The sequence below is a fragment of the Piliocolobus tephrosceles genome, chromosome 14 (genome assembly GCF_002776525.5).
Source record: "Piliocolobus tephrosceles isolate RC106 chromosome 14, ASM277652v3, whole genome shotgun sequence".
In the NCBI taxonomy this organism is placed as follows: domain Eukaryota; kingdom Metazoa; phylum Chordata; class Mammalia; order Primates; family Cercopithecidae; genus Piliocolobus; species Piliocolobus tephrosceles.
In genome coordinates this window covers 77,944,284-77,967,553 of record NC_045447.1, presented here as the reverse complement: position 1 = coordinate 77,967,553, position 23,270 = coordinate 77,944,284, and the positions used below count along the sequence as shown (strand labels likewise).

Below are 23,270 nucleotides of genomic sequence, written 5' to 3'. Positions count from 1 at the left end.
CCAGCCTCATGCCCCCCGACTTTCCCTTATTCCCCCTCCTCTTGACCCACCGGATTTCTTCTAGTGCCTTGTTTTCCATGTTTTCTCTTCCCACAGAGCCTTTGCACATGTGGTTCCCACTGCCTAGAATATTCTTCTCACTCCTCTTTAACTGAAAAATTTCTTCTCACCTTCAGATCTCAACTTAGCAATGCTCCCCACAAGAGCCTTGTCTGACCCCTGGCCTTGTCAAGAACCTTGTCACATGTTCTCTTAATGCTAAGGTCATCCACTTCATAGTGCTTGACCCCATGACAATTTTACATCTATGTGTGTGACTATTTGGTTAGTTCTGCCTCTCCCAGTAGCACTGTAAGGTTCATGAGGATAGAGACTGAGCGTGTTTTCACCAAACATTGAATCCTCACCTCTGTGTCAGGCACAAAGTAAGTGCTCAACATATTTTTGAATAAACAAAATGTTTAAAATTATAGAATGGAAGAGTGATGAAACTGTATGCAGGGTGACCAAGGTGGAGACTGCTGCAGTAGCCCTACAGAAGAAGATGAGGGCCTGAAACTAAAGCAGGTTTTCCATGCATTACCTTGGATAATCTTCTGAACACTTCATCTTTTGTTTTAGGCATTTTATAAACAAGGAAACTACAGACATCAAATAACTTGTGTTCAGGGTCACATAATGATAGATCTAAGATGCCAATCCAGGTTATCTGAATCCGAAATCTGTCCTCTTTCTATTAAAAAAAAAAAAAACTTTAAGGCAAGCAGAGGAGACAAAAACGAGATCGGGAATGAGATCCAGGAACTCCGATGCCTACAGATGCCAGAAAGGTAATCTGAAAACTAGCAGGCCAGGGCTAAGATAAGAAAGGGCACTGGAAACCACACCAAGCTAGAAGGTGCATGCATGCCCATCTAATTCTAGCTCCAACTTACGCATAAGACTATGGGTCCAGTATTTTTAGGTCATACTATTTTTTTTAGAGAAGTTCAAAGCTGCAGTTTTGTGTGAAATCTTTCTGATTTTGAAACACTATATGGATCACACATAACATATCTGCAGGAGGAATGTGATACTACTTTGCAGCTCCCAGTCTAGATGAATGGGAGATCAGCAGAGAAGCTGCGTTGTTGCCAGTAGTCACCTATGCGTATGTGTTTCATGGAAAATATTTGGGCAGGGCCCTCATAAATAATCTTAGCAATCGTTATCCAACTTGAACTTTGATGATTCCATGAAACTGAGAAGCTAGGATCAGTTAATTTATAACTGGCTTTATGGTTTCAAGATCACTGTGTTCTGATAAATCAAAGAACAACTAGCAAGAGGATAGATATCTTCATTCTGTTATCCCTAAGGAAGGCAAAGGGTTAGGAGTCCCAGTGGCCACTGGAGGATGTATAAATTACTGACAATGCTATTCTCCTTTCAAAAAAATACAATCCAAAGATAAGCAGATAAAGGCTGTTAACTTAATTCAAATTCCCTTTAGGACATTGAGTCACTTTCAACATGCCAGAAATTAGGAGAAAGTTCATATTTACCTCTGGGTTCATTTCCCCAACATTTCTCATTAAAGAAATAAAAGGATGTCACAAACTGCTCTTCCAAGAGAGAAGCTGTGAGAAGTGAATACCTGCTCCTCAGTTTCAATTCCTCTAACTCCGGAGGATCCTGGCATACAGAAGAGCTTCACACATTTTCTCCATCTTTCCTTCCTCAATTGAATCCCAACCAAGTACATGGATCAGAAATTGTTGGGCCTTTTATCCTACAGTCTTTACTGACTCAGTTAAATCACAAGCAACTCAATCACCATACCCTTCATGAAAGTTATTTTGTGGAGCACATTCCTGTTTTGAGTCTTAGAATTTCCCTTATCCTCTTCTAATTTTAAAAGGTATTTGATGCCAATAGAATAATTTAGCAACAAACTTTAGATATTTGTGAATCATGGAAAAAGGAATTGTTTGGTTGCCATCCAGACATTTAGCATTCTTACTTTGCTCTTGTATTAGTGAAGCCAGGTTACCTACTGGAAAAAATAACTAGGAGGTTTTGGTGTATTAACAGAATAAAAACTTGTTTCTCACTTCTATTACATTTCAGTGTAGATTGACAGGATTGGGGAGGACGAGGAGTTTTGCTCTATGTAGTCATTCAGGGAGTCAGGATCTTTTCATCCTGTGGTTCCACCATACTCTTAGTCCAGAGGTTGGCAAGTGTTTTCTGTAAAAGGCCATATAGGGCCGGGCATGGTGCCTCATGCCTGATATCCCAGCACTTTGGGAGGCCGAGGCAGGTGGATCACTTGAGGTCAGGAGTTCGAGACCAACCTGACCAACATGGTGAAACCCCATCTCTACTAAGAACAAAAAATTATCTGGGCTGGTGGCACATGCCTGTAATTCAAGCTACTCAGGAAGCTGAGGCAGGAGAATCGGTTGAACCTGGGAGATGGAGGATGTAGTGAGCCTAGATGGCACCATTGTACTCTAGCTTGGGCAACAAGAGCAAAAAGCCATCTGGAAACAAACAAACAAACATATAGTATTTTAGGTTTTGTGTGCCCTATGGTTTCTGTCACAACTATTTAACTCTGCCACTGTAGCACAAAAGTAGCCATAGACAATATGTACATGAATAGGCATGGCTGCGTTCCAGTAAAACTTTTTTCACAAAAACAGGCAGCGGGATCAATTTGGCCTGTGAGCTGTAGTTTGCTGACTTCTGCTCTCAAACCTTGTCTTCCTGTGCATTTGGCCAGTCAGTAGAGAAAGGGAGAGCACTGTTGAAGAGGCACATCTGAAATTCATGCCTTTCCCCATATAATGTCATGATGATTATGATAAGCAATGTTTCTAAAGTGCCTCGTACAAAGGTCAGTGTATAGGAGTTGCCAATAAATGACAACTGTCATCATTTTTAAATGATAAAGTAACTTTAGTACCTACAGGAAGAAGTGATCATGTTTAAGTGATCAGGAAAGGCCACAGTTGATTCTTAAAGCTAGGGTAGGATTTTGACAAACAGAAGTGGGGGGACAGCATGAGCAAACGTATAGCAGCAAGAGAGTGTTGTAGGCTGAGTAAACGCATGTAGTTCAGTTTGGCCATAACACAGCTATGCAGGGCAAGGTGAGAGATAAGTCTGGAAAGATAAGAAGGCCTCAAATACCATGTTTAAAGATGTTCAGCAGCAATAGGGAGCCATGTAAATTTGTTGAAAAGTATTACACAAGCCTTGTATTCCAAAAATCTGTTTGTAAATTCATTGTTTGAAAAACAGACTATATATTTTTTTCTTTCCTTTTTCTTTCTTTCTTTCTTTCTTTCTTTTTTTTTTTTTTTTTTTTTTTTGAGATGGAGTTTTGCTCTGTTGCCCAGGCTGGAGTACAGCGGCACAATCTTGGCTCACTGCAAACTCCACCCCCTGGGCTCAAGCGATTCTCCTGCCTCAGCCTCCGAAGTAGCTAGGATTATAGGTGCTGGCCACCACGCCCGGCTAATTTTTGTATTTTCAGTAGAGATGGGGGTTTCATCATGTTGGCCAGGCTGGTCTCGAACTCCTAACTCCAGGTAAGCCACCCACCTCATCCTCCCATCACTCCCTGTGCTGGGATCACAGGTGTGAGCTACCACATCCGGCAACACAGACTATGTTTTCTAACACAGTGTAAGCAATGGGAGTTCAAGTCACAGACTGGTTCACAGAAATCTGCCTCCCAGGTGTTTATAACCCTTACCTATCTGCAAAGGAGAACTGTTTTACTCAACCAGCATACCCAGAAAATATTATCAGTTATCAGGCTATATAAATGTTGCTCTGATTATCATAATCTTAATCTAAAATGGCCAGGTACTATGGCCCATGCCTGTAATCCCAACATTTTGGGAGGCTGAGGCAGGCAGATCATCTGAGGTCAGGAGTTTGAGACCAGCCTGGCCAATATGTTGAAACCCTGTCTCTACTAAAAATACAAAAATTAGCTGGGCATGGTAGTGCACGCCTGTAGTCCCAGCTACACAGGAGGCTGAGGTGGGAGAATCACTTGAATCTGGGAGGCGAAAGTTGCAGTAAGCAGAGATCACACCACTTCACTCCAGCCTAGGTGACAGAGTGAGACTCTGTCTCAGAAAATAAAATATAAATAAATCAATAAAATGAGCTTTCATAGGAGAAGTTTCTCAGTTAGCACATACAGAGATTTAGAGCCAACTATTAAAATTCCTGGAAGGGTGTGCCATGATAAAATATGGACTCCATTTTTTGCCAACTCATTTGGATACTGAGAAATGATTTGCATAAGGTGAAATATGAAGTCAGAAATATGTTTAGCTAAGCCTTCATTTCTAGATCTCTAAAAAGAACTACTTATCTCTAAGTGATGCAAACCTGTTGGGCTTCTTTGTCAGAGCCCATCTGTGTTGAAAGCTTGACTTTGGCTGGCTTTTGCACAGAAATCCCTGCTTCTACTTGCTAGTGGTGCAATTTGTTCTGATACTCAAGAGTGGTTGGCCAGGCGCTGTGGCTCATGCCTGTAATCCCAGCACTTTGGGAGGCCAAGGCAGGTGGATCACGAGGTCAAGAGATAGAGACCATTCTGGCCAACATGCTGAAACCCCGTCTCTCCTAAAAATACAAAAAATTAGCTGGGCGTGGTGGCACAAGCCTGTAATCCCAGCTACTCGGGAGGCTGAGGAAGGAGAATCGCTTGAACCTGGGAGGTGGAGGTTGCAGTGAGCTGAGATCACACCACCCACACTCCAGCCTGGTGACAGAGTGAGACTCTGTCTCAAAAAAAAAAAAAAGAGTGGTCTACCTAAATTGCAATTGTGTAGAAAGCCTCAGGTTTGGGTACTTAGGCCAATGCCACATTCTAACATTTAATGTATATAGTTATTTGTCCATGTATTTATTCCACATATATTTTATATATTTCCAAGCACCTGCTGTATGCCAGATACTCTACTGGTATTAGAGGTAGTAGAAGTAGTCTGTGGGAGTCAGATCCAAAACAAGCATTCACATGACAATATTATAATTTATTTTATGGGAGTATGTCCAGATCAAAGTGATATGTAAGAAAAGAAGCACCTAAAACTGTCTATGGGCTCAAAAAATATTTCCTAAGAGATAATATCTGAACTGAGACATTAAAAACAATAGAAGCTTTGGGGAGAATGAGAGAACAGCATCTCAGGCAGGGAAACCAGCAGATACCCAAAGCACGTGATTATGGAGTGTTGTGTATATTCAATTAATGTTTACTGAGGGGGTGGATAGGTGGGTGAGTGGATGGATGGATGGATGGATAGATACATGGAGGTGAAGAAACCTTCTCTAGAGGTTGTATATTTTCCAAGATTCCCCTCAACCCAGATGTAAGCCAGTTCTTCTTCCTTACAGATCTTCAGTGTGTCTTGAAGTTTGATTCCAGCTTCCCCAGAAAACATTTAACTTTTCTCACTCCATTAAGTTAAAACTTAAAAATCCTGACATCGAGGAGGTTTCATTCTAATGTCCATTTTAAGCAAGTGGGATGCTGACTGCCACCCATGTGAGACCAGTGCTGAGCTGGGTGCTAGAGAGATTCAAAGAATATGTGATCCGGGCCACCAATAAATTACCACCTCACTGGAGAATCAAGAGTTATACTCAAGAAATAAAACAAAGTTGTCAGGTACCAAATTATATGATTTGGACTCAAAGTTGTACAAGAATTTGGGTTGTTCGCAACCATTAATACAGCAGAAGCTTCAGCGTTTGTCTCTCAAAGACAATTATCTGGGACAACATAGAGATAAGATTCTTTGAGCTGGTTAACAGGGTATGAATATGGTCAATCTGAAGAACTCCGGATTCTTCCTCTCAATGACTACATGCTTGGTCTGGAAGGCACTTTCTTTGCTTGCTTTTTCCCTTCTCCTTTTCCCACTCCCCAAATGTCTGTTTCATACTCAGAATTACAATGGATAGTGTAAATTGAATGGGATTATAGTGTAGATTGAATGGGATTATGAAACTCAGCAGCAACAGACACAAGGAAGGTTGGGTAAAGTCCCAGGATGACTAATCAAGAGGCAGAGTTTCCGGGAGCTTAACAGATCCTCGCTTCTTCACTTGCATGTGGAGCACATTCCTCAGCCTGCCAGACCAATTCCCTTTACCTTCTCCCCATCTCCTGACCCTTGTCACAAGATCGTCAAAAGGCATCATTTTACAAAGTTCCTTTGATGTTAATTTTGTACCATCCTGGATCTGCCTAGTACTTAAAGACAGATTTATCACTCCACTGAAAAGACTCTTATATTTAAATCTCTGCCAAGAAAGCTGAGACAATAGCTGATGACAAAAATCTTCCCCTAGACTGGGTGCGGTGGCTCATGCCTGTAATCCCAGCACTCTGGGAGGCTGAGGCGGGTGGATCACGAGGTCAGGAGATCAAGACCATCCTGGCTAATACAGTGAAACCCCGTCTCTACTAAAAATACAAAAAATTAGCCGGGAGTGGTGGCGGGCGCCTGTAGTCCCAGCTACTTGGGAGGCTGAGGCAGGAGAATGGCGTGAACCCGGGAGGTGGAGCTTGAAGTGAGCCGAGATCACGCTACTGCACTCCAGCCTGGGCAACAGAGTGAGACTCCGTCTCAAAAAACAAACAAAAATAAACAAACAAAAATCTTCCCTTAAATTATCTGTGGTTTGTAATATATGAAGGATATTAGCTGTAAATGTTAATATTTGAAAAAGGCTCATTTGTGGCTCACAGCACTGATGCCGAAATATTTTAGACATTTGCTATATCCTTGGACTCAACAATACATCTTCTAAGAATTTATGTATGAACATAGTTACAGATATGAAGATGATCACAAAGCTTTGTAACAAAGAATTGGAAACAACTATAGGGAAACGTTCAATACATATTACGGGATATCATGCAAAGAAAAATGGTGTTATAGAAAAATATTACAACAAGGGCAATATTTGTAATACATGAAAAGTTGGTTGTAAATTAATATAAACAATATTAACTTGTGTTAATAGGAAATAAGATAAAATTGTAACACAATAATATTAACATTCTTCCTTCTACCTCCAAAGTGAATTCAATCTCTATCTGCTCAGGTTCCTCATGTGTGCCACCATGACCCCCAAGCTACCTTCACCATCCCCATCAATGACATCTTACCATAAGAGAAGGCAAGGGCCAGACCCGGTGGCTCAGCCTGTAATCCCAGCACTTTGGGAGGCCAAGGCGGGTAGATCACCTGAAGTCAGGAGTTTGAGACCAGCCTGGCCAACATGGTGAAATCCCATCTCTACTAAAAATACAAAAAATTAACTGGGCATTGTGGCGGGCACCTATAATCCCAACTACTCTGCAGGCTGAGGCAGGAGAATTGCTTGAACCCGGGGGGCAGAGGTTGCAGTTAGCTGAGATTGTGCCATTGGTCATTGCACTCCAGCCTGGGCAACAGAGTGAGACTGCATCTCAGAAAAAAAAAAAGAGAGAGAGAGAGAGAAAACAAGATTTGCCTGGTTTTCTGTTTTCTCAGACAAATTATTTAAGTTATTGTGATGTGTAATCAGAATAATGGAGAGAGAACAGGAACTAAAGAGGAAGAAAAAGGAGCAAGACTTCCACCAAAAGAGCAACTAAATCTACATAATAAAGTGTGGCAGAAGTATAGAGAGAAGGTATCTTGAGCTGGAGAAGAGGAAGAATTTTCTAGAAGATGTGAAACAGCATTAGCATATGAGGAAATAGGATAGAAGAGGAGGAGAGTCTTGAAACGTTATTATGAAAGTGTATTTGAATCTTCATGGTTTTGAAGAAGTGGCAATGAAGAATTTGAGTTATTTAAATACTACTTTTGATTGCTGGACCCCCAACTGCATGAGGTTCTTGGATTTATTATATTTATATGCAAAACCACAAGGAAATAAAAGACAGCAGTTTTAAGCATCAAAATATTTGTATGATTTGAATGAGATTGTTTTATTCTTTTTATATATTCATATTTTCTAAATTTTCTAGATATTTGACTGTATGTATATCTCTGTCTATCTATCTATCTATCTTTCATTTAATCCTCAAATACCTCCAAGAATTGGCACCATAATGACATCCATGTTACAGATGATGAAACTGAGGCATAGAGAGAGATTTGGCAGCTGGCCTAAAGTCGCAAAACTATTTTAGTTGACCTCTGAATGACATGGGCTTGAAGTGTCTTGGTCTACTTATACAGACTTTTTTCAATAAAAGTTGTACCAATTGTGCCTGCCTTCCCTTCCACCTCCTCCACTTCTTCTGCCTCTGCCACCTCTGAAATAGCAAGACCAAACCCACTTCTTCCTCCTCTTCCTCAGCCTACTCGCTGTGAAGACAATGAGGATAAGGACCTTTAAGATGATCCACTTCTTAATGAATAGTAAATACATTTTCTCTTTCTTATGATTTTCTTATTAATATTTTCTTAGTTACTTTATTGAAGGATACAGCATATAATACATATAACATGGAAAATATGCATTGACTGTTTATGTTACTAACAAGGCTTCTGTTCAACAGTGGGCTATGCGTAGTTAAGTTCTCAAAGAGTCAAGAGTTACATGTGGATTTTCGACTGTATAAGGGTTGGTGCCCCTAACTTCCTATGCTATTCAATGGTCAACTGTAGTTGAGAAGTTAGGAACTAACCCCAAGAAACCTAACACCAGAACCAGTCCTCTGAACATGTATGCTAACTAAATGGCTTCTTTTGTATTTCAGAAATTTGTTTTCAAATAAAATATTTCCATTCTACAAAAAAGTATAATAATGAGGCTAAAGTGATGAAATGCTCTGGTACCCCTCATGCCACCCTAATGAATCTTAATGTTTTGTGATATTTTGTTTACATATGTAATATCTAAAGAAAAAATTGCAGATATAGCTAAAATGTTTTAGTAATGAAGGTTATATTAATTAAAAGCAATTAAAGGCAAAATGACAAATAGACTTCATTTGTTCATGTCACAGAGAAGCTTCCCCGCCCCATAATCATTTACCTAAGGAGGGTGGGATGAGTCAAAGGGATGATGAGACGGTGGCAGTGTGAAGATTTTCTCCCCTGCACTCTCATCCCACATTAGAAGAAATAGCTTATCCTGAATCTGGTGTTTTTCATTACTTTGCATGTTGACATGGTTTGACTGTGTCCCCACCCAAAACTCACCTTGAATTGTAATAATCCCCACTTGTCAAAGGCAAGGCCAGGTGGAGATAGCTGAATCATGCAGCAGGTTCCCCATACTGTTCTCACGGTAATGAATAAGTCTCACGAGATCTGATTGTTCTATAAATGAGAGTTCTGCACAAGCTCTATCTTGCCTGCTGCCATGTAAGACATATCTTGCTTCCCCTTCCCTTTCTGACATGATTGTGAGAACTCCCCAGCCACATGGAATTGAGTCTATTAAACCTCTTTCCTTTATAAATTACCCAGTCCTAGATATGCCTTTATTAGTAGCATGAGAACAGACAAATACACGTTTTGTATAATCCTACTCTATATGTCAATTTTCTTCAAATATAGCACTGTTTGACCAGCTTTTAAGAATTACATACATGGGGTTATAATGTACCATCAAAATATAATGGCCAATGTTGATTCCTCACCACCTAGCACCTGTTGTCTCTTCAATGTGCTTTCATGTTTTACCCCTTTCTCTCTCTGTGCTGCATGCTGACGGCATTCTTCATTACCACCTTCCAGTTCCCTAATCATCCCAGTAAGTATAAAATTTTTGTATTCCAAAAGCCATAATTTTTTCTATTTTTCAAGATTTCTATTTTTAAAATGGTTCATTGCGATATAATTCACAAATCATACAATTCACACATTTAAAATGCACACTCCAATGTTTTTAGTATGTTCACAGAGCTGTGCAACCATCACCATGATAAATTTTGGAACATTTTCCTCATCCAGTAAACTCCACAACCATTAGCAGTAATTTCCCCATTTCTCTTCTTCTCCTCCTGTCTTCTCCCCAGTACCTCCTGGCCACAGGCACTCACTTGTCTAGTTTCTGTTTCTATATGTTTGCCTATTCTGGGCAAAAATTTTTTCCTCCTCCCTTCTATCTGTGATTGATTGTATATCCTTTGACCAACATCTCCTCATCCTCTCTTTTTCATAACCACCCCAGTTTCTGGTAAACACCATTCTACTCTCTCCTTTTATGAGATTAGCTTGTTTAGATTTCACATGAGAGATTATGCGGTTGTTTTTGGTTTTTGGTCTTTTTGAGACAGAGTCTCACTCTGTTGCCCAGGCTGGAGTGCAGTGGTGTAATTACAGCTCACTGCAGCTGCAACCTCCCAAACTCAGGTAATCCTCCTACCTCAGCCTCTCAAACAGCTGAGACTACAGGAACACATTACCACACCAGGTTAATTTTTGTGGGTTTTTTTTTTTTTTCTGTAGAGACAAGGTTTCACCATGTTGCCAAGGCTGGTCTTGAACTCCTGTGCTCAAGCAATCTGCCTCCCTCAGCCTCTCAAAATTCTGGGATTACAGGCATGAGCCACCGTGCCCAGCCTACACGTCTTCTTTTGAGAAGTGTCTATTCAAGTCTTTTGCCCATTTTTTAATAGGGTTGTTTTCTTGCTATTGAGTTGTTTGAGTTCCTTTTATATTTCAGATATCAACCTCTTGTCAGATGTGTACTTTTCAAATATTTTCTTCCAGTCTATAAGTTGTCTCTTTACTCCGCTAATTGTTTCTTTGCTGTGCAGAAGTTTTTTAGCTTGCTGTAATCCCATTTTTCCAATATTGCTTTTGTTGCCTGTGATTTTGAGGTCTTATCCAAAAAAGTATTTGCCCATACCCATGTCATGAAGCATTTCTCTAATATTTTCTTATAGTAGTTTCATCATTTGGGGTCTTAGATTTAAGTCTCTAATCCATTTTGAGTTCATTTTTTATATAAGGGTCTACTTCGTTTCTTCTGCATGTGGATATACTGCTTTCTCAACACAATTTATTGAAAAGACTGACCTTTCTCAAAATATGCTCGTAGCACCTTTGACGAATATCAGTTGGCTGTAAATTGTGGATTTATTTCTGGGCTCTCTATTCTGTTCCATTAGTTTGTCTGTTTTTATTGGTTATTTTAGCTTTGTTGTATATTTTTAAATCAGGTAGTGTTATACTTTCAGCTTTGTTCTTTTTGGTCAGAATTGCTTTGACTATTCAAGGCTTTTATGGTTCCATTCAAATTTTAGGATTTTCTGTTTCCATGAAAAATGTCATTGGTATTTTGACAAGGGTTGCACTGATTTTTTAGATCACTTTGGGTAATATGGACATTTTAACAATATTAATTCTTCCAATTCATGCACACAGGATATCTTTTCGTTTACTTGTATCTTCTTCAATTTCTTTCATCAGTTTTTTGTAGTTTTCATTGTAAAGATCTTTCCCTTCCTTGCTTAAATTTATTTCTAGATATTTTTGGTAGCTATTATAAATGGAACTGTTTTCTTAATTTTTTTTCCAGATAGTTTGCTATCAGCATATAGGAATGCTCCTGATTTTTGTGTGTTGATTTTGTATCCTGCGACTTTACTAAATTCATTTATTAGTTCCAACAGTTTTTTGGTGCAGTCTTTAGCATTTTCTATATGTAAGATTACGTTATCTGCCAACAGGGATAATTTTACTTCCTCCTTTCTAATTTGGATACCTTTTACTTTTCTCTTTTGCCTAGCTACTCTGGCTAAGACGTCTAGTACTATGTTGAATAAAAGTGGTAAAAATGGGCATCCTTGCCTTAGCCAAATCTTACCATAAAAGCTTTCACCTTTTCCCTATTCCATATGATATTAGTTGTGGATCTGTCATGCATGGCCTTTATCGTGTTGAGGCACATTCCTTCTATACCTAATTTATTGTTAGTTTTTACGATTAAGTGATGTTGAATTTTGTCAAATGCTTTTTCTACATCTTTTGAAATGATCATATGGTTTTTGTCCTTCATTTTGTTAATGAATCACATTTATTGATTTGCATATATTGAACCATCCTCTTTTGCCTGGAGTGGATTCATCTTGATCTCCCTTGATGATGGTAAATAATCTTCTCAAAGTGTTGTTAAATTTGATTTGCTAGTGTTTTGTTGAGGATTTCTGTGTCTAACTTCATCAGATATATTCACTAGTAGCTTGCTCTTTCTTTTCTTTCTTTCTTTCTTTCTTTCTTTCTTTCTTTCTTTCTTTCTTTCTTTCTTTCCTTCTTTCTTTCTTTCTTTCCCCTCCCTCCCTCCCTTCTTTCTTTTCTTTCTTTCTTTCTCTCTTTCTTTCTTTCTTTTTTTTTTTCTTTTGAGACAAGGTCTGGCTCTATCACCCAGGCTGGAGTGCAATGGTGTGATTTCGGCTTACTACAACCTCCGCCTCTTAGACTCAAGCCATCCTTCCCCCTCTGCCTCCAAAGTAGCTGGGATTACAGGTGTTCACCATCAAACCCGGCTCATTTTTGTATTTTCTTGTAGAGATGAGGTTTTGCCATTTGCCCAGGATATTCTGGAACTCCTGGGCTCAAGTGATCTGCCCACCTCAGCCTCCCAAAATGCTGGCATTACAGGCGTGAGCCACCCACTACACCTGGCCATCTTTTTTTGTTGTTGTCTTTGTTAGGTTTGGGTGTCAAGGTAATGTTGGCCTTATAGAAAGAGTTAGGAAAAATTTCCTGTTCTTCAGTTTTTTGGAATAGTTAAGAGCTGTTATTAGTTCTTCTTTAAATATTTGGTAGAATTCACAGTGAAACCATCAGGTTCCAGGCTTTTCTTAGATGGGAGATATTTTACTCCTGACTCAATCTCCTAACTCACTACTGGGCTGTTCAGATTCTCTATTTCTTCACAATTCAGTATTGGTAGGTTACATGTGCCCAGGAATTTATCTATTTCTTGTAGATTTTCCAATTTGTTGGTGTATAATTGTTCATAATTGTCTGTTATGATCCTTTGTATTTTTCTGGCATCAGTTGTCATGTCTCCTTTTTCATTTCTAATTTTATTTGTTTGGGTCCTCTCTTTTTCTTTCTTAACCTAGATAAAGGTTTATTGATTTCGTTTATCTTTTGGAAAGTTCTCTGTCTTCTCTTCCCTCCCCACCCCCCAAAGAAGTTCAACTGGTAATCATCCAGTGGCAAGTTTACCACCCTAAGTATTCCAGAACTTGGGAGTGAAAACACGATCAGATAATAAGGGAAACACTGCTTTATTTTCCAAAATTTCTAACTAATTCCTTTTCATTTCAGATTTCACTTTTGTTGCTTTTGTTTTATGATTTCTTATTTTTCATAAATTTTATGCCTCCTTTTTTCTCCTTAAATACCTTAAACATACATAGTTCAAAGTCTTGGTTAGACTAAGTTAATAAAATAAAATTAATAAAATAATCTTATTTGTTATTAATCCATTCTTTTTTGCCATTAGATTCCTTTACATATTTACAGATATTAAAATGAAGGCTTATTTTAAATTTAATGGATTTTGTTTTCTTTTTTTTTTTCTCCCTCTTTGCTTTCCCTCTCCATAGGAGTTTTAAAGTTGTCTCCATGTAGTATCCCAGACCCCAATCCAGAACACAAGTTCACAAGAACAGTTTAGAGATTCCCTAGGGTGATAATTGAGTGTTACAAATCAAGGCACTGAGTCAGCAGGCAGCTTGGTTCAGCTGCTGGTCAAGCTGTCGAGTCTGTGTCCTCCCACCTCCCAAGTCAAACATTTGCCAGGATGTAGAGGCTCCAGCATTCATTGGTAGCAATTTCCCCCGCCTCAGTCTTCCTTTATGAAACACTGAGTCCCATTCCAGTACTAGCTTCAAGTAACAAATTTGTGTCCAGGCCTCCAACTCCCATGGAGCGTTCTAGAGTCCCTGTTTCCAGTAACAAGCTACTGTCTGCTTCTAGACCCAGAGCCCAGCAAGCCTGTAATTCCAGCCCCACTCACCACTTACACTGTTCATTTCTGATAAATAAAGACTTTCTTTAATTTTTTTCTGTCCATGTCTGCATTACAGAGCAGTGAGAAAGTGTTAAAATATAAATTTACTTTTCCAATTTGACCGGAAATCTCTTCTCTCCCTTGAATGAATGAATGAGAACAGAAAATGAACGAATGAATGAGAAAATAAAATTCTAATTCATAATAAATTGGAAGTTGACTAGCAGAAAAATAAACAATGAAGATGCAGGTTCTTAAGATCAGAGAGAACGATCAAGGGAAAGCAGTGTCACCAGTTTAAGGAGACTAACATAGGAGGGAGCAATGATGGAAGAGAAAGTAACCAGGGTTGAAAAGGGAAGCAAGATGAGATTAAAGGAAGCAGGAGCACACTGTTAGAGAAATCACTTGCAATGCATGTTCAAGAAGTGACTGTGGGGAACAGGAAAAGGAATAATAGGCTTATATGTCAAGTGATTGCAAAGAAAACAGCTTTTACCTAAATTCTAGATTGCCCCAGGAACTTAGAAAGGTCCTTGTTTTCCCCAAATGCAAGAAGAAATAGCTTAGCGGGCCTGGTGTCAAAAAGGTTGGCTCAAAGAAGTAAAAATTATGTTAATCTGTCTCAGGTTGACACTCTACAATTCCACTGTGTGTGTCTCTATCTACTGACCTGGTGTAGAGAGGTTATATCCCATGCTTCTCTACAATACAAAGAGTCTCAACTAAAGCTGTGTAATGTGTTGGTGATTCACCATAGACGAGGCATCCCAGAAAAAAATAAGGAGTGGGACCATGGTCAAAAGAATAGTAACCTCTTGATCTGGTGGTCAGTTATAGAAGTGATGACGAGGACAAAGTGATGGGAGCTATTTGTTTGAAATGTGATCCAGTTTTCATTCAGTTCAGAATGCCCTTCTACCAATCAGCATACAAAGACATACAAAGGCTTTTCTGCAAAATAAGATATACCACTTATCTTAATTCACAAGAACAGCATAATAATTAGCATGCTTCTCATATACAATAATAAAGATATCTAAGCAATGTCCTTCTGTCCTCCCCATCAGAGATATTATGTAATCACATGCTAAGCTTATGTTTTCCCCTAAACTTCCTGTCTGCATTAGTTAACACCATTAGCTCAGTTATCTTTCAGTACACACAGTTTTTGAATGAACAGAATGATAAGCTCCTGGCTCTAATCTGTCTGTCCTATGCAAATCACTAAGCCAGACTCCTGTAATTCTTTTGTATTCTAACAACTTCAAACTCACCCACATATGAAGTAAAACACCTGGCTGCTGACATGACTTTGCAGGTCTGGTAATCTGATAACTTTGTTGATTATCATGAAGAAAGCAAGCTATCCCATCGTTAGAAGTCTGGCTTCCACTCCCTTCAGATGAACACATATGAAGAGCCAAAGCCCCTGGGGTATATGGAACCAGTGGCATTTGCATTCCTTACACACATCCACTCTCTCTAACTACCACAGGCTTTGCTGCATCTGGGGGTTGAAATTTTGTTTTCAGACTTGATTACAAAATTGCTTCAAAGATTTCATGCTTGGATAAATTGTCTGAAAAGAGGTAAGTGAAAAAATCTCCATAGGAGCTCAGTTTAGCTCATTCTTGCCTAAGATGTCAAAACATCTTACAATAAACATGAGGGTTAAAAAATACATGACTATTTTTTTTCACATGGAACCTCTCCTGTTGCCTTGGAGTTATATCTCATACATTTTATCTCATATATGCTAGTTGGTTGTATTTCATTATTTTAATCATTATGCATCAACTCTGAGGAATATTAGAAAGAGAGAAATTCAAGCATGGCACAGTGGTGCAATGAGGTGTGGGACAAAAGGCACAGGATTTGTTTCTTTGCCTCTCTGGACCTCAGTTTATTCATGTGCTCGATCAGGAACATACTATTTATCTCACAAAGGCTGTGAAAAATGTATATGAAACCTTTGAAAACTGTAAAGTGCTGTAGCATTTTTCATCACTATTTTTATTATATAAAGTCATAGAGTGATGAAGTAGGAAGTGACAATAGTAAAAAATTCATCTAGGCCAGGTGTGGTGGTTCATGCCTGTAATCCCAGCATTTGGGGAGGCTAAGGCTGGCAGATTGCTTGAGGCCAGGAGTTCAAGATCAGCCTGGGCAACATAGTGGGACCTTGTCTCTACAATAAATACAAATAAAAATAATTAGCCAGGCATGGTGGCACATGCCTGTAGTCCCAGTTACTTGGGAAGCTGAGGGAGGAGGATTGCTTGAGCTCAGCAATTCAAGCTTATAGTGAGCTATGATTGCACCACTGCACTCCAACCTGGGTGACAGAGCAAGACTCTAACTCTAAAAATAAAAATAAGAAATAAAAATAAACTAGTCTAGATTTAAGGGCTGAGGAAACTGAGGACAAGAGGGACCAAATGACCTACTCATGGACACAGCATGTTAGGGGCAACTCAAATTTTCCATGCAGATGTCTGAATCCTTCTTAAGTACACATTCCACTATGAGGGATATGCAGATGAAAAGAGAAGCTGGCTGCCAGTTGAGGAATCAACAGCATGGTGGGGACTGTAGAGAACTGGAAATGAACCTGTCCCATCCAGGAGGACAGCTAATATTTGTCTCTAGGTAGTTTTCACCATATCAGAGTATAGGCCCAGGATTGCCAGACTTTCTCATTTTCCCTAGAAATACCAAAATTTTAGATTTTTTAATATATGAAATCTCCCAATTTTTAAATTATATTTCAATTTTTAAGATAATGTTATGTTGCCAAACAAAATATCTGAGGGTCAAAACCAGCCCCTGGTTTACCGGATTGTAATCTCTGATTTACAGATGTTCTGGTCTGAATGTGTCCCTCCAAAATTCATGTCAAAATTCTATGGTGGTGGTGTTAAGAGGTGGGGTCTTTGGGAAACAATTAAGCCATGAGGGCTTTTCTCTAATGAATAGGTTTATTTCCCTTATGAAAGAGGTTAAAGAGGGCACCCTTGCCTGCTTCCATTATGTGAGGATGCAGCCAGAGGCACCATCAATAAAGTAGGAAGCTATGCATTCACCAGACACTGAGTCTGCCGATGCCTTGATCTTGGACTTCCCAGCCTCCAGAACCATGAGAAATATATTTCTGTTATCTATAAATTACCCAGTGTAAGGTAGCTTGTTGTAGCTGTCCAAGTGGACTAAGACAGCAGGAAAATATCCTTTTTTTTTTTTTTTTTTTTTTTTTGAGATGGAGTCTTGCTCTATCACCCAGGCTTGAGTGTAGTGGCATGATTTTGGTTCACTGCAACCTCTGCCTCCTGGGTTCAAGTGACTCTCCTGCCTCAGCCTCCTAAGTAGCAGGGGCCTGGCTAATTTCTTTTTTTTTTTTAAGTAGAGATGGGGTTTCACCAAGTTGGCCAGGCTGGTCTCAAACTCCTGAACTCAGGTGATCCATCTGCCTCAGCCTCCCAAGGGGCTGGGATTACAAGCATGAGCCACTGCATCTGGTCCCAAATTCTTTCTCATGATGTGAAAATGCTTTCTTTGTGTGACCTCTGCTTCCTTCTTTAGCTCACTTCCTACCTCTCCTTGCCTGTACTTAGGTTCCAGCTGCACTGAATGGCTTGTAGTTCAACAAACACATCCACCAACTTTTGCAAACATGACCAATGATTCTCACTCTGCTACTCTTGCTCTGTGTTCATGATGTACCCTATGCCTGTAATGGACTTCTATGCCATAATGCTTAATTTTATTTTTCTTTTTAATAGAGACAGGGTCTCACTCTGTTGCCTAGTGTGAAATTCAGTGGCACAATTGCAGCTCACCACAGCATCAAACTCCTAGGCTCAAATGATTTTCCCACCTCAACCTCCCAAGTAGCCGGGACTACAGGCATGTGCCACTATGCCTGGCTAATCATTTTATTTTTTATAGAGATGGGGTCTCACTATGTTTCTCAGGCTGGTCTCAAACTCCTGATCTAATCAATCCTCCTACCTTGGCCTCCCAAAGTGCTAGGATTGAGCCAGTTGTGAGCCACCATGCCTGATACAGGAGTGAGCCACCATGCCTCACCTTAAATTTCTTTTAAGATAGTTCAAATCTTATTTCTACCAGGAAGTAGTCCCTGAACAATCTCCCAACCACAACACCACCACTGACATGTTCACCCATTATATTCTCATGATGTCTTGCATGTCTTATTTCATTTACCCCATAGTACTACAGGTACTTGTTTTGTACCTATTGTCCCAAGCGGAATCTCAGTTAATGTTAAATTGAAATTAAACTCTTCATGCTTACTTAGAAGTTACCACTAATCTCCCTTCCTGAACCTCAGTCTGCTTCTAGACTGATCTTTGCCTCTAGGTACTGCTGATCTGCTGAAAGAGGTGCTGAATTTTTTTTCTCCATTAGATGGCTTCATGGAAGACAACTTCCCCAAAGACTCAGATGACTTCACCTCTTCTTTTGCCAAGAGGTTATGGAAAGCAGCCAGCCTCTTGAGCCCAGTCCTCTGTTCAACACCCAAGACTGGTCTGTTCTATGTTCTGGCCCTTCTTTTTCTGGTTCCCTTTTACATTTTTCACTGTTTGTTTCTGTCCCTTTTAAATTTATTTCTATTTTTATTTTTTGTAAAAATTATCTCTCAATATGTTGCCCAGACTGACCTCAAACTCTTGGGTTCAAGAGATCCTCCCATGTCAGCTTCCCAAAGGGTTGAGATTACAGTCATGAGCCACTGCAACCTGCCTGTTTCTATTTGTACTCTGATAGAGCCCAGCTTTCCTTGACTGGTACCAGTTACTAAAGTCAGCTCCTTAAAGCTCTCATATGATTCCTTCTTTCCTGTCCCAACTAAGGTTGATTGTCTTCTAAGACAATCTCCTTAGCTGCAGGTATAATCTGGTTCTTTGCTAACTCCCCATTCCCATTTGCCTATTCATCTATCAGGGATCATTTCATCCAGTGTTTTCCTAGAATTTGAGAACCTAGGGGCAAATCCATTCCCAACAAACCCATACAAGTAGAGTTGGCCAGCCTAGCTACTCAGGCAGCCAGAACCCATCCATGCTTGTGAGCACAGAGGCTGAAAGTGTCTCAGCAGCTCCAGTATCTCCTGATGGCAGAGAAGTTGAGCCACTTCTCAAAGCTGAGCCAACTAGCAAAGTGGCTTATAGACAGTTGGGTCTTTAAGTGATCTCCCCACTTCAGCCTCATGTTCTTTCTTTTGCACATTGTGGTTGTCATTAGAGATAATTACAGATATTTGCATCTTTTTGTGGGCATGCTGTGGGATGCATTTCTCCTCCTGCTTTGAAGTACGTGTGACCATATAACTTGTTCTGGACAATAAACTATAAGTCAAAATAACTTACGTCACTTCTGGGCAGAAACTCTAAGAGCCTGTGTGAGAATCATCATGTCCTTTCGATCCCTGGAACCATGCTGAACTGAAGTTTCCAGTAGCCTGGATGGCTATGCTAAATTTTGTTACCAGCTTACTTTGTGGTTTGTTTGTTCGTTTAAAAAAAGAAAAAAACTGATAATCCATTCCAAGATGGCCAAATAGGAACAGCTCCGGTCTGCAGCTCCCAGCGTGATGGACGCAGAAGACAGTGATTTCTGCATTTCCAACTGAGGTACCTGGTTCATCTCATTGGGACTGGTGGAACCGTGGGTGCAACCCACAGAGGGCAAACAGAAGCAGGGCGGGGTGTCACCTTACCCGGGAAGCACAAGGGGTTGGGGGATTTCCCTTCCCTAGCCAAGGGAAGCCATGACAGATGGCACCTGGAAAATCAGTACACTCCTGCCCAAATACTGTGCTTCTCCAATGGTCTTAGCAAATGGCACACCAGGATACTATACCCCATGCCTGGCTCAGGGGATCCCAAGCCCACAGAGCCTTGCTTACTGCTAGTGCAGCAGTCTGACATCGAATTGTGAGTCAGCAGCCTGACAGGGGGAGCGGTGTCTGCCATTGCTAAGGCTTGAGTAGGTAAAAAAAGCAGCCGGGGAAGCTCGAACTGGGCAGAGCCCACAACAGCTCTGCAAGGCCTGCTACCTCTGTAGATCCCACCTCTGGTGACAGGGCATAGCTGAACAAATGGCAGCAGAAACTTCTGCAGACTTAAACGTCCTGGTCTGACATCTCTAGAGAGAGCAGTGGCTCTCCTAGCATAGTATTTGAGCTCTGAGAACGGACAGATGACTTCCTCAAGTGGGTCCCTGACCCCTGTGTAGCCTAACTTGGAGACACCTCCCAGTAGGGGCCGACTGATACATCATACAGGTGGGTACCCCTTTGGGATGAAGCTTCCAGAGGAAGGATCAGGCAGCACTATTTGCTGTTCTGCAATATCTGCTGTTCTACAGCCTCTGCTGGTGATACCCAGGCAAACAGGGTCTGGAGTGGACCTCTAGCAAACTCTAACAGACCTGCAGCTGAGGGACCTGACTCTTAGAAGGAAAAATAACAAACAGAAAGGAATAGCATCAACATCAACAAAAAGAACATCCGCACCAAAACCCTATCTGTAGGTCACCAGCATCAAAGACCAAAGGTAGATAAAACCACAAAGATAGGGAGAAACCAAAGCAGAAAAGCTGAAAATTCTAAAAATCAGAGTGCCTTTTCTCCTCCAAAGGATCACAGCCCCTTGCCTGCAACGGAACAAAGCTGGTGGGAGAATGACTTTGATGAGCTAACAGAAGCATGCTTCAGAAGGTCGGTAATAGCAAACTTCTCCGAGCTAAAGGAGAATGTTCAAACCCATCACAAGGAAGCTAAAAAGCTTGAAAAAAAAGATAAGATGAATGGCTAACTAGAATAAACACTGTAGAGAAGACCTTAAATGACCTGATGGAGCTGAAAACCACGGCACGAGAACTATGTGACGCATACACAAACTTCAATAGCCTATTCGATCAAGTGAAAGAAAGGGTATCAGTAACTGAAGATCAAATTAATGAAATAAAGTGTGAGGAGAAATTTAGAGAAAAAAGAGTAATAAGAAATGAATACAGCCTCAAGGAAATATGGGAATACATGAAAAGACCAAATCTACATTTGATTGATGTACTTGAAAGTGATGGGGAGAATGGAATCAAGTTGGAAAACATTCTTCATGATATTATCCAGGAGAAATTCCCCAACCTAGCAAGGCAGGTCAACATTCAAATTCAGGAAATACAGATAACGCCACAAAGATACTCCTTGAGAAGAACAACCCCAAGACACATAATTGTCAGATTCACCAATGTTAAAATGAAGGAAAAAATGTTAAGGGCAGCCAGAGAGAAAGGTCGGTTACCCACAAAGGGAACCCCATCAGTCTGACAGGGTATCTCTCAGCAGAAACTCTACAAGCCGGAAAAGAGTGGGGGCCAATATTCAACATTCTTAAAGAAAAGAATTTTCAACCCAGAATTTCATATCCAGCCAAACTAAGCTTCGTAAGTGAAGGAGAAACAAAATCCTTTACAGACAAGCAAGTGCTGAGAGATTTTGTCACCACCAGGCCTGCCTGACAAGAGCTCCTGAAGGAAACACTAAACATGGAAAGGAACAACAGGTACCAGCCACTGCAAAAACATGCCAAATTGTAAAGACCATCGATGCTAGGAAGAAACTGCATCAACTAGTGGGCAAAATAACCAGCTAACATCATGATTACAGGATCAAATTCACACACAACAATATTAACCTTAAATGTAAATAGGCTAAATGCCCCAATTAAAAGGCAAGGACTGGCAAATTGGATAAAGAGTCAAGACCCATCAGTGTGCTGTATTTAGGAGACCCATCTCACGTACAGAGACACACATAGGCTCAAAATAAAGGGACAGAGGAAGATCTACAAAGCAAATGGAAAGCAAAAAGAAAAGCAGAGGTTGCAATCCTAGTCTCTGATAAAACAGACTTTAAACCAACAAAGATCAAAAGAGACAAAGAAGGCCATTACATAATGGTAAAGGGATCAATTCAATAAGAAGAGCTAACTATCCTAAATATATATGCACCCAATACAGGAGCAACCAGATTCATAAGGCAGGTCCTTAGAGACCTACAAAGAGAAGAGACTTAGACTCCCACACAATAATAATGGGAGTCTTTAACACCCCACTGTCAATATTAGACAGATCAACGAGACAAAAGGTTAACAAGGATATCCAGGAATTGAACTCAGCTCTGCACCAAGTGGACCAATAGAACTCTACGGATCTCTCCACCCCCACATCAACAGAATATACATTCTTCTCAGCACTACATCACACTTACACCAAAATTGACCGCATAGTTGGAAGTAAAGCACTCCTCAGCAAATGTTAAAGAAAAGAAATCACAACAAACTGTCTCTCAGACCACAGCGCAATCAAACTAGAACTCAGGATTAAGAAACTCACTCAAAACTGCACAACTGCTTTTTCCTTTCGGCCGGAACCGCCATCTTCCAGTAATTCACCAAAATGACGAACACAAAGGGAAAGAGGAGAGGCACCCGATATATGTTCTCTAGGCCTTTTAGAAAACATGGAGTTGTTCCTTTGGCCACGTATATGCGAATCTATAAGAAAGGTGATATTGTAGACATCAAGGGAATGGGTACTGTTCAAAAAGGAATGCCCCACAAGTGTTACCATGGCAAAACTGGGAGAGTCTACAACGTTACCCAGCATGCTGTTGGCATTGTTGTAAACAAACAAGTTAAGGGCAAGATTCTTGCCAAGAGAATTAATGTGCGTATTGAGCACATTAAACACTCTAAGAGCCGAGATAGCTTCCTGAAACGCGTGAAGGAAAATGATCAGAAAAAGAAAGAAGCCAAAGAGAAAGGTACCTGGGTTCAACTGAAGCGCCAGCCTGCTCCACCCAGAGAAGCACACTTTGTAAGGACCAATGGGAAGGAGCCTGAGCTGCTGGAACCTATTCCCTATGAATTCATGGCATAATAGGTGTTAAAAAAATAAATAAATAAAAGACCTCTGGGCTGAAAAAACAAACAAACAAACAAACAAAAAAAAACTGCACAACTACATGGAACTGAACAACCTGCTCCTGAATGACTACTGGGTACATAAGGAAATGAAGACAGAAATAAAGATGTTCTTTGAAACCAATTAGAACAAAGACATAACGTACCAGAATCTCTGGGAAACATTTAAAGCAATGTGTAGGGGAAATTTATAGCACTAAATGCCTACAAGAGAAAGGAGGAAATATCTAAAATTGACACCCTAATATCACAATT

At 40.2% G+C, this 23,270-nt stretch overlaps 1 protein-coding gene across 1 annotated transcript; it reads left to right on the top strand.

Annotated features, from left to right (window-relative positions):
- Positions 1-22,450: 22,450 nt before the first annotated feature.
- Positions 22,451-23,011, top strand: LOC111543312 (60S ribosomal protein L21). Its single transcript, XM_023213187.1, has one exon. It carries the CDS (start codon positions 22,489-22,491, stop codon positions 22,969-22,971), a length of 483 nt encoding a protein of 160 aa, XP_023068955.1. The 5' UTR covers positions 22,451-22,488; the 3' UTR covers positions 22,972-23,011.
- Positions 23,012-23,270: the final 259 nt, after the last annotated feature.